At 43.2% G+C, this 13,757-nt stretch overlaps 1 protein-coding gene across 1 annotated transcript; it reads right to left on the minus strand.

The window, feature by feature from the left end:
* Window positions 1-167: 167 nt before the first annotated feature.
* On the minus strand, window positions 168-10,693 carry kl (klotho). Its single transcript, XM_026182838.1, has 13 exons — window positions 9,841-10,693; window positions 8,037-8,467; window positions 7,870-7,949; window positions 7,582-7,744; window positions 7,046-7,151; window positions 5,707-5,856; window positions 5,355-5,590; window positions 4,652-4,847; window positions 3,044-3,222; window positions 2,835-2,942; window positions 2,602-2,707; window positions 2,324-2,450; window positions 168-688 (listed from the first exon to the last, which is right to left on the minus strand). The coding sequence occupies exons 1-13, from the start codon at window positions 10,558-10,560 to the stop codon at window positions 354-356; spliced, it is 2,937 nt and encodes a 978-aa protein (XP_026038623.1). The 5' UTR covers window positions 10,561-10,693; the 3' UTR covers window positions 168-353.
* Between the last annotated feature and the right edge of the window lie 3,064 nt (window positions 10,694-13,757).

The raw sequence follows: 13,757 nt of genomic DNA on the forward strand, positions 1-13,757 counted from the left end.
ATTCTCTTTCAGCCACTTCTTAGTTCTTGTAGCATTTGCTTAATTTTGTTTATTTAGTACTCGTCTTGGAGAAAGAATGTGTCACCCTGGACAGACCATTATTTGTGAACTTGTTAATCCTCTGCACTCTCTCCATACAATGAAAACAAATAGACGTATTGGAGACGTAAGGTTATCTAAAATAGAGATGTTTTATTAACACCAGCATTACTTAGTGACATATAAAGCCTAAAATGTGAGGCTGATTGCAGCATGTCTTAAATCAAACCTCCTTTAGCATCAAATCCAAACTATTACAGTCTGAACAGACTGCACTGCTGCAAGCACACTTTTGGTCGAAGCAGCTCCTGCCATCAGTAACATTCCTTGTGTCTCTTGGCTGTATAGTAAATAATGAGGCCCAGGGTGATCAGCACCCCTGAACCTACCAGAATCAAGAAGCCCATCACAGGACTCTTGCCCAGGACGTGGCAGCTACGGCAGGGCGGTGCCACACTGGGACACAGCTGTGGCTCTGCTCCTTGAATCGGGAAGCCGTTATGCTCGATGATGTTGCGATAGTTGGAAAGAGAGGCTTTGACAATGACTTCCTCGTGGACTTGGCCATACAAGCCGAACCCCGGGTCTCTCTGATCGTTCAGGGCATAGGCAAAGTAACCCTTCAGGTTTACACCATCCAGAGTGTATGCTGTGGAGGACAGAGGAGGAAAGGCAGCATGTTAGATATTGAGTCTTCTTTTGGTTGCTTCCTTTAGGGGTCACCACAACAGATCATCTGACTCTATCTCAAACTCTTACAAGCCTCCATAAATCTTCTCTGAGGTCTTTGTCTTTTCCTCTTGAGTGACAGGAGAAAAGAATAAACTTAGTCAATCTCTGACCTAATCCCACCCCCACCTTAAACCTGTCTGTCTCGCTGTCCTCATACATGTCCTTCACCTACCTCACACACTTCTCTGCTGCTCCTGACTTTCTTGTGGAGTACCACAGTTCCTCTCTTGGCACCCTATCCAAGAGAGGAACCTCAGCACCTTAGCTGTACTTTCCCAGTCATCTTTCTCTACCACCCAGTCTTCTGCAACCTCAGATATTCAGTATGAATAAAAGTAAATAAAACATTAATGCCCTATACAGCCAACAACACATAAATACTACAGTTATTCTATAATTCATTAACTCAAACATATGCAGCTAGATATTGCTCTACATTTGCGCTTCAGGAGCTTAATAAAAATTGCTCTAACCTGTGTATATAAACTACTTTGAAAAAGACCAAATAAGCATAGATGCTGTCGCCGTATTAAGAATAAGTTACCTACAAATGCTCTCCTTACAGCCTGAGATAACAGCTGTCCAACCAAGTGAAGTAAAAAAACATTTCTAGCTATAACCTCCAGCCTAGGTTGGCTAAGCAATTGACATCGACCTTCACTGTTGACGCCCAAGGCCAAATGATCTTGAAAAATAATTTCGACAAACCCTCTTGAGCAATATTTCATATCAAACGGCAAAGTGAGAGCAGTAGAGCGCACTTTTTTATGTCACCTTATGTCACTCCATAAGGTTTTGCAAAACCACACCCTGCATGAATATATCTTAATATATCTTTTAAAAGTTTTTACATCTTATAGAAGCCAAAGATTTTAGCCAGTTCTGCTCCAGTCATAAGGGTAAAGATAATTAAATACACCATTTTATTATAGAATTCTTCGAGGTCATAGGTCAAATCAGGGTCACAAAAATGAGGAAAAACCCTTAGTTTCCATGGTTATCTCCAAACTTTAAAGCAACATATTAGTGATTGGAGGACATAAGCACTTTGTGTGTTTGAGCTCTTTAAGACATTATTTTTCAGTACAACATTCATATTACCAATGCTGACATCAGCATAAAACAAAGTTTAAGTATAGCTCTTTCTCTTCGGGTGGAGCTGCGCTGTCTGAGTGCTCTTGTTATTTCCTGTACTTTGGCAAAAGTCAAAGTGCATGTGAAAATGTCTCTCCCATCGCTTTTCTTAAAAAAATGACTAATAATAAACTTAATGTGGCTCCAGCAACACTACAAGATATCATCCTTTGGTGTAACACAGTAAGCTTTACAAGGGCAGGGACCTGACTCAAAACTTCAGCGTGGACTGTGCGTGCATCTCTGTTGATATTTGTGTTTGCAGTTACGTGGGTCCAAGTCAGCTGACTGAGCTGGGATCAGTGACCTAAATAGCTGTCTAATAATTAAACTGCATTGAGGCCACAGAGGGGAGAAGACTTTATCTCTACAGGATTGTACACAAGTTGCATGACATTAATCCACAAAAAAGTCTCACCTTTAAGTGCCTCGTTGATATAGTTGTACAGGTAGTAAACTCTCAGGCTGTCCTTGAAGCGGGCCGGATCTTCCTGGACCCCGTTAGCCATCACGTAGACGGGCACGTCGCTGTAGTGCTCTTTCACCTTACAGAGCAAAAAAAAAAACAGAGCCTCTTATGCTGCTATTACACTGAAACAACATCTGACCTGAAAGTTTTCATCCACTCAGTATGAAAACACATAACTGCAACGGGAAACAGATGGTTGCACACCACAACCATCACAACAGTCTTACCCAGTTGAGGGCTTTCCTCAGTCCCCAGGGCACGACAGGTCTTGGGGACATGATCCACGTGGTATCAATCATGTGTTGGACTTCAAGCATTGCTGTGTAGGTGTATCTGTAGATGTAGAAAATAAGAGTGACTAAAGAACTTCCTATTAGTTAATAAATAATTTCTGATGAGCCTGGATAGTGTTGAAGTCATATTAAAACAGAGTGGAGTGTCCAGAGGAGTGAGGTCGTACGAGTCTTCCTTGGCGTGAGTCACAAGCTTGGTACTGAAGTGGCTGATGGCAAAGAAGTCATACGTCCCTTTAACCAGCTGTCTGTCGTCCTTCTTGAAAACTGGCAGTCTGTGGAAGCACATAAAATATAACTAAAATTTAACTGCGTACACTTAATATTACACACAAGGCTTTAAAACTGTACCACACTGTGAATGAAGGATTTGTACTCGAGTGAGTTCAGCTGCCGCAGCCAGCTCCTCATCCCCACAGGATAGTCCCCACTGCCAAAGATTGGCTCTGCGAACCAGCCGACGCAGAAGTCTAAAACCCTTTTAGCCGGCTCCACGTCTTTTCGGCTGAATGAAAATGCCGGCTCCACCCAGTCCATATGCAAAGCCAGAGACACCTGATATTACACAAAGCATGCCAAGTTCAGGTGAGCATCTGAGAATATTTCTTTCTCCTGGTGTCCACACCAGGGGCGGCTCTAGAAGGGTGGCACGAGGTGGCAAGTGACAGTGTTGTTTATGAAAATAAGATAGCATTAACAGTTTGAGTGTAGTTACAGTCAACAGTGAATATAAATGCTAAAACTGAATATATTGGATAGTGTCCCGTCCCCCCCACCACCATTAATAAATGGTTCAGCCCATAGCAGGACCTGCTTTTTTCTTGTTTTTAGTAGCAAGCGATGCTTATGATTGTGCCAGAGCACATTTTGAACAACACCATGGGAATTTTGGCTTTTACACAGGTGGTTGGATGTTGCACTCTGGAAATGGAAGGAAGGTGAGTGTTATTAACCCTCTGTGGTCCACGGACACGCTGCACCTCCAAATCACATGATTATTTTAAACTTTTTTTTTACTGGCACACGTCATTTGTGGGGCATCTTACTGCAAAACCTGATTGTTCTCTCATTTTAGTTTTAGTAATATTTTTAAATGGTTGTAGAAAATGAAAAAAAAAAACCTGGCAGGTGTATTGGCTGCATTTTTAGATAAATAGCTGTACATTTTGTAAACATATACAGAATTTATATTTGCAATTCAAGTTATAAAAATGTACTCAACATGTCTGTGGGGGTTTTTTACAGTAAAAAAAATACTACTAGGATTTTAAGTTCTTTGTGTGATTTCAGATCAGTAATAGTACTATTAATAGTAATAGTAGTACTAATGCAGTATGTCAGTGAAAAAAATAACTAAATTCAGTTGAGCTGAAAAGATACCAAACAAGGCAAGGGGGAAAAAATAAAATGAAACAATCTGAGGGTGAAACGTAAACTCAAAAGGAGTCAAAAATGGCCGTTTGTATTTCAGACCTCAGTCTCCAGTATCCAACAAATCATGAAAAATTAGGTTTAAATTTTTGTTCATCACAGTGCAGATTTCTGAAATTTTGTGTAATTTAAGCGTGTAACAATGTGATTGTTTTCTAACAAAAAACAGTGTGAAACTTAAGTTAGACTTGTTTTTGTAAACGAACCGCCCCATGTTGTGTAGCTTTCTGGATTTTATACTTATTGGGCTACATATTTATTTATTATACACGCTATACAGTACATAACATCAAAACTCACATGTTTTATGTAACTAAAGTGTGTAATTATGTGGGCTACAGACAATAATTAAGTTATAGACTATATTTATATGAAAAACGTGTATGCTTACTGAATCATTCTAACCATATGTAACCACCTGCATATGTGTTTGGGGGGGGGGGGAAGGCTTTGATTTTGCCACCCCATTTGATTTCTTTGCCACCCTCATGCCACCCTAAGAAAGCTTCTCTAGATCCGCCCCTGGTCCACACAGAACCAGCACTTCACTGACCTTTCCTCCCTGTGCATATCTGAACTCGCGGTCGTAAGCATGCCAGGCCAGCGCGTGAGCCCGCAGCATCTCATGGCCCTCCGGGTAGCTCACCATCTCATCGTTTGGTTCGTTCAGGGTGATCCATATCTTCACATAGGCCCCTAGCTCTCTGTAGCAAAGCCTGGCATAGTCTGCAAAGGCCTCTGGAGTCTTACTGTTACAAGGGAAAACAATATCTACATTAAGAAACTGAAATGGAAGTAATCTTGCTGCTCTGATATATCTAATAAAAAATAAGTATATACACAGTATAAGTATGTACTGTGGCTCAAGACTTTTGCACAGTGACAACATTCAGGCACTTACATGTGATTTCAAAAAATAATAATGGTGGCTATCATTCTACTTTAAAAACAACGTCAGATGTCACTAATGGAGTTAAAAATGCCAGCACATCAGACTTTCAAATATTGGGATTGCTGGTTTTAGTATCTCTTTATTACAGGAAGAGAAAACACGGAGCAGTCAGCGATCACGCAGGTGAAAACATGGACACACTGTTCCTGGAAACATCGCCGCATGTTTGCTTTTATATCACACCACTCTGCCCATTACTGTAAGCTGTGATAAACCATGACTCATAGAAATTAAGGTGTATTTGTTCTGTATTCGGAGCAAATTTTCAAGCTCAAACGGTGTTTATATAAGCGCTCTATCTGACCTGTTCAGCCACTTGTTGGCAGTATCCAGCGGGGCCGGCAGGCTGCTGCGCTGGCGGGTGTGGTGCCAAAGAGTGACCACAGGTGTGACATTAGCCTGGAGCAGCTGACGTGAGAAACAGCGATAGTACCCCAGCAGGGTGGTGTTAGGATGAGCCACATCCCCTGTAGGCACCAGAGCTGACCAGTTGAGGGAGAAGTGGAAGTGGTTTACTCCAATCTGCCTGATTTCTTCCACCTAGGGAGGAGAAGGAGGAGGGATACACACTGAAACTAAGAAACCTCCCTCAAACCTTTACATGCTGTAACCCAAAAAAGAGCCAAAACAGGTGGCAGGTGGGTAAAATGGCCAACCTGCTGGCGGATGGTGGCGTAATCGGCACAGTGTGGGGTTCGATGTAGAGGCGGCGCGCTGAAGCCCTCCAGCTTCAGCAGCTCTCCGTTGTTGGAGATGTTCCAGAGGTAAACGTTTGGGTCTGCAAACTGGGTGGGCGTGGTCTCCACCTGTGCGAATAACGATGCAAAACGATCAAAGCAGTTTTGCAGGATGTCTCTGAGGGTTCATGTGGTTTATGATTAAGAGAGGGTTAATTACTGTCCCTGTTTCTAAGTTGGACTTTCACCATAGAAAACGCAGGCTGGAAGTAATGTAATCCACACGATGCAAGTTCGATCAGGGCAAGAGAAATACTTTCAAATAAGATATTATAATCACTGCATAAATCTTCAAAATGTCCAACAGAGCCGTCATGTTAAATATGTTATAGATATCAGCCCCACAGATGGTAGAAACAGGTAAACAGGTCCATTGTCAGCTCTATTGTGAGTCCCTGAATCAAAGCTGAGACAGTTAAGTTAATATTTTCTTGAGTTGACATCTCCAAGGAAGCATGTAACATGGTAGACGAATGTACCTGTATTAATTCAGCTCCATATTGTTTTTTGAAGTTGCACTGGGTTGGGAGTGGTTGTGTCACATTTTTGGTGAGCCAATGGCTGTAATGGGGCTGGACTAATTAGAGGCAGGTGTACCTGATTGCACTGATACACTGGTCTACTTATAGCCCACACTACAAACACTGCTGCGTCATTTTGTCTTTCTCTGCAGGTGTGTAAAATGGTAAATGGCCTGTATTTATATAGCGCTTTACTGTGTAATGTAATGAAATCTGATATGTTTGGGATGGATGGGTTTTGCACTGTGAGTTATATAGTGAGTGTTTCATTTTGTCTCTCTGTGCAGGCCAGGGCCTATTATATGCCACAGCCTAAAGGCAGCAGAGTTGCAGAGGCTGTAGTGACCACTGGCTATCTACTTGCAGGGTGGTGCTAACCCCTGTTGAAGTCAACACGTGGAGTGCAACAGGCATTGTGGCATAGCTGGCTCTGGCCTTGGGACTGTGTGTATTTACTTGATTCGCAAATGGGACACTGGACTGTTTTATCTTTTGATTATCGTGTCAATAAATTATCTTTTAGAATTTTATTGACTATCATCTTTTTGCCCACGGCTGAGACGGTTGGTCAGACCTGGAATCTTTTTTGGGTGTGTTACAAGCATTCTAATCGCCTTTCATTCATTATCCGACCTCTGGCCCGCCATGACTTCCGCATCCATCTGCAAAACCCCCTGCAGTGCCTACACACCATCTCCTCCCGGGCTCAGTTTACATGCACAAACACCCACAAGCACCTGGATTGAGTTGGCTGACACACCCCAGGCGAAATCACAGGGGAAGGATCCTTGTACTGGTCTGTTCTCAGGAAGTTCTGGGAAACCGTTGCTCTGGATGACGTTTCTGTAGGAATGATGACAGCGGCACAAACTTTCTTCCTTTATTGTGTCTCTTTACTGTGTTTGTAAGACATAATTGTGATTTTTTTATATATATATAAAAAGAGAAGAGTCCTTAACTGAACCAAGATGAAACGGTTACTGCAGATATGTTGTGCTGTCTAACCTTCTCTACATCTTCTCCATCAATGATCTCAAAGTAAACATCCCATTTCTTGGTACTGGTGCTTACTGATCATTAAATCTCTTCTTAATCCAGCTTCAACAACTCTTTCCCACTACATGAAGGTAGTGGAAATGAGTTGTTGGTGTGGCTCATCAGCTTTATCGCTCTGCTGTGCTGCTGTACAGCATTTTATTATCATAGTAACTTATTCTGCTGTTGGAGGAATTCAACAGATACCTGCACAAAATGATAAGAACTGAACACATGCCTGTAAAAGGTGGCAGATGTCTTTGGCTCCCTCTTCATGTCAGGAGTGTTGAAGTCCACATGGTAAAGCCCCCGTCGTATCCCGTATTCCCTGTGCCACTCAAAGCCGTCTATCAGAGACCAGGCGGTGTATCCAATCACGTTCACTCCATCTATGACGATTGCTGGATTACAAACACAACAGCGCAGATGACCCATATTTAGTTTCAGTGTGAAGATATCGGGTTGCCATTGTTTTTATGACCACTTATGCTGATATGAGAATGTCAATGCACGACACTGGACTTACACTTTAGCGCCTCGGCGATGAACCTCTTGAGGTAGTACATGTGTTTTGGGTCTTTTGTCTTGGTGTTGCCGAGGACGTACCTGCATGGAAACCAAGACGTTCAACAGAGACAGACATGAGGTGGCATCAAAGAGGTGCTGTGCAATCAGCAGAGCGTCTACACCTACCAACCACTCTGCACCACAAAGATGGGGGGGTTGTCATACTCCGTGTTGACCCAGTATAGCAGCATCCTCAGGTCCAGATCCTCCTGCTGCCCAAACTTGAGGCTGTCGTTGATCAGATGGAAGCTCAGCGCCGCTCCGTGAGAGAGGGCAAAAAAGTCAGCTGTTCCTTTCACCTGTTCACTTTCTTCCGGCGTGAAGGAGGGCAGACGTGAGCCCAGCCTTGACTTCATGCAGGGAGGGTAGTCCCCATCTATGAACAGTGGCCGGGCGAACCAACCCAGGACGTGGTCCAGGGAGCACTGACATTCTCTCAGGCTTTCCAGGCGAGTGCGGCTGGGCTTGATCCAGTGAGAGGCCAGCGCCATGGACAGTTTGCCATGGTGTCGTGGACGGTAGTGGCGGTCGTAGAGATGCCAAGCAGCTGCGTGAGCCTGGAGGAGGGAGAAGCACAGAAAAAGAGGGGAGATGGGTGGATGGGATGTAGGCATAAATGCTGGGAAGGATGACACAAAACAAATATAACATTAATAATATTAAATATTATAAGGCCTTGAGATTTATTATTTTCACAGCAGCCCAGAAACAAATACATTATTACTCATGAGAGCAGCTCGATCAAATATTCGTTCCTACACAATCAGGTTATCCACGATGATGGAGTTTATAGATTAACAGTTTTAAAGAAAAAAACTTGTCATTGCTCCACCCGCTTCGTCTTCATGTAAGTCATACATTTCAAGCATCTTGAAACGTTCTACACTCCAGTAAACAAGACCATAAAAAAAGATATACATAATTTTTAAGAGAGTCCAAATCCAAATAAGCATGGCGAGCCAAAGCCATGAGCTTCGCTGTCAGCAGGTCGGTAAAGATCCTCAGGCAGAAAATGATAAGGAGTTACTCATGGTGCTGAGAAAAATTAAGAAAACAATCAACATAGTAAGATGTTTGTTTCTGTGAGGTTATTGTCTGCAATAGCTTTGCTTATTTGTGAACTAACGTGTAGTCAGCAGGATTTACAAAGACGTTATATATAAAATAATGACATGTTTTGCAAGTATCTTTACGACTCTGTGTGATTGTACCTGCAATATAATAAATCAAGTCCTTTTTGACCATTTAAATTTCTTTATAATACTGTGATGTCATATTTTTGTTGCAATTTCTTGGCTAGATCTTGCTTTAAAAAGACTTTTGTAACCCTTTAAAGACTAAACTGGGAAATAATGGCATACATGAGTTTTAATTTGTATCAAATTTGCTACATCTAGCTTTTTTTTTTCTTTTTTGCTTTAAAATGCATTTCCCATTAACAGAAGTGTTCTTTATGCCCCAAACTGACAGGTTGGATGGAAACAAGTCATTTACAATAAATACTACAGGCAATCTTAGTTTAAGTGTTATAATTTTTTTAGATTTGTTGGCCTGTACTCTGTCAAAAATATCTCCCCTGAATGATATCAAGTGAATTTGAGAAAGAACATTCCCTTCACAAGGCATAAGCGCCAGTCAGTTTTTGGTAAAGTGACTGTTATATCACTTTATATCATCCTAAAATGTCTCATTGACATTAAAAATGTCCTTTTTATGGGAGAGCTGGCCCAGAGAGCAGAAAATGTAACGTAAAGATGCTTTAAGTATTGGATTGGCTACAGAGTCAAATGAATACTTACAAAACAGGTAATTTCTTTATTTTAGAAATAACCCCTTCAAATCCTCTTCACTAAAGTTGTTTTAATAATGTAAGCACATATTTTAGATATTTTAAAAAACACACATACACACAGGAACAACATAGAATCACCTTGAGCAGGTTGTGTCCAACCCGGAATGGAAGATCAGGGTCGGTCTTTATCCCGGGAGCCACCACTCCGGTGCCATATCCGTGTCTCGCCACCACAAAGGGGTTATCGATGGTGATCCAGTACTTTACGTCATCCCCGAAAGCCTGGAAACAGAAATCGGCGTAGTCTTTGAAAATCCCCACGAGCTCCGGGTTGCTCCATCCGCCGAGGGTCTGCTGCAGGTGGTCTGGCAGGTCCCAGTGGTAGAGCGTGACCACCGGCTCCACGCGGATCTCCTTCAGCTTCTTAATGAGTGTCCGGTAGTAGTTGGTGCCGATTTCGTTGTAACTGCCACGGGTACCGTTGGGAAAAATCCTGGACCAGGACAGGGAAAATCTGTAGTGGCTGACCCCTAGCTGTTTAATGGCTCGGGTGTCAGCGTTGATGTTGTGGTAGCTGTCGCTGCCCACGTCTCCGGTGATCATTCGGGTGCCGCCGCGCGTAAAAGTGTCCCAAATGGAGAGCCCCTTCCCGTCCTTTTCGAATGCGCCCTCCACCTGGTACGCGGCCGTACCCACCGCCCATATGAAGTCCTTGGGGAAGGTGTCATAGAGGAAAGCCTTGTCTGCCGGATAGGGCAGCTTATTGAAGCGACCCCAGGTTTTCAAGCCAGCGTTAGGCTTTGCGGTCACGGGGGTGAAGAAGCCAAGAAATGTCACGAAGGTGAGCAAAGCCTTCATGGTGGCCGTCAATACTGGCTTTGGATGTCCAGTTTTGTCCCTTAAAGGGGCTCTTATTTAATCATGCTTGGAGCTTTTCAGTCACTAAACACGGGACTGTGGAGCGCAGTCAGCCAGCTGTGAACCCACCACACGCCGCCTCTCCAAATCTATCAATTATTAGCCAAAGCACCTGACGCAACGAGCTCTCCAGGCACAACCTGATGTTAAGAGCCCCAAATGGCCAATCCTTTGCTTAACCACATTAGTTTTAACAACAACTGATGGGACATGGATACATTAAATATGCTTGTTTTGTCTGTTCAAGCAAGGCCGCAGTTTGGCTTTTTTTTTTTTCTTTTTTAGTCTAGATGTGATAAAGTATTCACAGCACAGGAAAGGAGAGTGGCCCAGGTGTAACACCCCTAATATAATCCCAGTAACGGTCCTATTATTATGCATCCTCAGCTGGCACATAATTTCATAACTGTATTCCGGTGTCACACATCAAGCGCAATAAAAGCTCATCGACATTTCTCACCGGATCCGGTTCACTCAGGACCCCACACAGAAAGAGAGGGGGGTGAAGAGGAGATGTATGCAAACAGCAGACTGAGTGTACCCTGCAGCACATCACTTCCTTATCTTCCTGCTCTCAGCTGGGTTGCTTGGAAACTCAGGCCTCTCTTGCTGTCGGCTATTTTGGTCCATATAGCTGCTGCATAAATATGTGAAGAGACATGAGTCTGTTGGTGCTGCTGGCAGCTTCCAGCCTGACACTCCAAATCTAACCTGACCTCCTTAACCTACACCAGACTCTGTATACAGTTCTAATGCCACAATCACATTTCAATGCAGATCGTTTAAATAATATAAAGGCAGCAAACAAATATGTCCAAAAGCATTTCTAATCATACTTGTTTTCTTTAGAAAGAATGTATTATTTATTATTCCTGTTTGCACACAATAAGAGCTTTATTTCGTTTTATTGAGCCATGGCACAAACCACCACTGTGCAATGATGTGTTTTATCTTATGCAATCCTCACAGCTTGTAAAATAAGATAAAATTGAGGGTATCTTTGGACCTTGGTCTGTAGTCTTAATAATTCTGTCCTCATCTTTACAAATGTAAACAAATATGAAAAGAAGTCATAAACCATATCTCGTAAGGAAATGTATAACTTGATCAAAGAAAGGCTCTATAAAGATGGTATGAGAAGAGTTTGTATGGGGACAGTTTGTCTCATGTTGACTGTCCTGACACGCGAGTGTTCAAATGACCGTCTGGACCACTTAATCAAAATTTTAACAAGTGACAGATTTAGTTTGTGATACCGTTTGGAAAAGCTCAGAGTTCACCTGCTGAAATCCAGATTAGTGACATCAAATGAAGCCGGATCCATACTGTGAGAATGATTTTCAGTTTCAGCTTTTTCCTTCTTTGCTTCCTTCCAACCCTCAATTGTTCATCCAGCTAAGGTCATGTGGAGGCTGGTGCATACTCGAACTGAGACTGGGCCAATGAGGTCTTTACAGAATAAAGCAACCATTATCCTCATTACTGGTTAGTCTAATGGGAGGTAAGAAATGCGTGCACACCTTTAACAAACTGTTTTCCTCATTCAGCTCTGTGCATTTGAACAGGGACGTTGGAGATGAGCGTGTAGTCGCTGCTCGTCGGTGCAGCTCAGCTCAGCGGGGGACAGAAGTGCATGCTCTTGTCATTTATTGAATTTGCCTTGAAAGGCAGGTGGTTTATCTAATGCAGGGAAACAGACTCAGCCGGCAGTCGAACAGTATGTGATTAAGGCCTGGCACGGACCATAACCCGAAGGCAGATTGTGGTGTGTGGGTGTTTTTCCACTGAGCTGGGCTACGCTGCAAAAGTTCAAAACTCAAGTACATGTGCATAAGCAACGAGGAGCACAGCTTGCCTCATAAACAACACAGGAAAAGGAGCAACATTGGACGCTTAGCAGCCTCAGAGTGCACAAACACTGGACTGGACAGCGTGAGTGTGCTTTGACTCTCTGCAAATAAATAATTTAAATACACAGACAATCCACATCTGATGCTGCTTGATGTCCACCCTGACAGCAGTTTAAAGTGCAATCTTCATGTTGGGTTAAAATTTAGTTAAGAAGGACACTGACTTATCTGTTTGCATCTCCTTGAAAACTTGAAATCTGCTGATGTCAGTCCATGGATCCTGAAACCAGCCGTGTTACAAATCCTTAGCAGACCCTACCTGCACATGTCTGAGTGTGCAAGGCGTTAATACATAAACTACACAGTTTTGTTTTAAAGCATCACCTCACAAGGTGTTTACTGTAAGATGCATTAGATTACTGTGCTCAAAGAAATGAAGAGAAGATTTTATACAAACATCAAATCTCAATAAACAAAATCATCAACCCTTTGAGGGCTGGATTCATAATCTACAAAAATCAGAATTACTAGCTGAAATTGCTCATCCAGCTTGCATTATACTGTGGCTCAGTTGTGTATGTGGCTGCATTACAAACCCTGATTCTGATGAGACAGCAGATGGTGTCCCGGGGGACCCCCCCCTCCCCTCCAGACCTGGATGCCAGCACCAGTGAGCCTTATTTGGTGACGTCAGTCACTGATTCATAACATCCCAGAGGTTCTTAATTGGATTCAAGTCTGGGAAACGTGTGTCAGTCAGTGGCTTCACTGTCTACATCATCCAGGAATTGAGTAAACTCTGGCAACATGGGCTGGACAGTGTCTTTCACCAGCAGAAGGTCTGACGCTGGGTCTGAGGACATCATCCCAGCGCCTATGAACAGTCACAGCAGTCTGTGTGACCCTCCCAGGAAATCCCTCATCCTCCCCAGTGCAGACATCCTGGATAATGTTTCAGGGGGTGAAACGTTTCATGTGCTCAGTGTGAGCCTGCTCTCCTCTGAAGGGGACGGGTCCAGTTCTGGTGTCTTCGAGCGAATGCCAGCTGAGCTTTGAGGAGAGGTCCGACTAAAACATGCGAGGCCCTCTGACTGAGTGTGTTTGTGACAGCGTGCTCAGATATATGCACGACTAACCTGCTGGAGCTCATGATATAGAGTTTATGAGACTTTCTCCGGCTCTGTCCAGTTCTCCTTGTGTAAGCGCTCATCTTCTAGTATCTCCTCCACACTGTGCTGGGAGGCATAACATATGGATGTGTGATCCTGAAGGATCTGGACTACCTGT

Source organism: Astatotilapia calliptera, chromosome 10, assembly GCF_900246225.1.
Source record: "Astatotilapia calliptera chromosome 10, fAstCal1.2, whole genome shotgun sequence".
NCBI classification, from domain to species: domain Eukaryota; kingdom Metazoa; phylum Chordata; class Actinopteri; order Cichliformes; family Cichlidae; genus Astatotilapia; species Astatotilapia calliptera.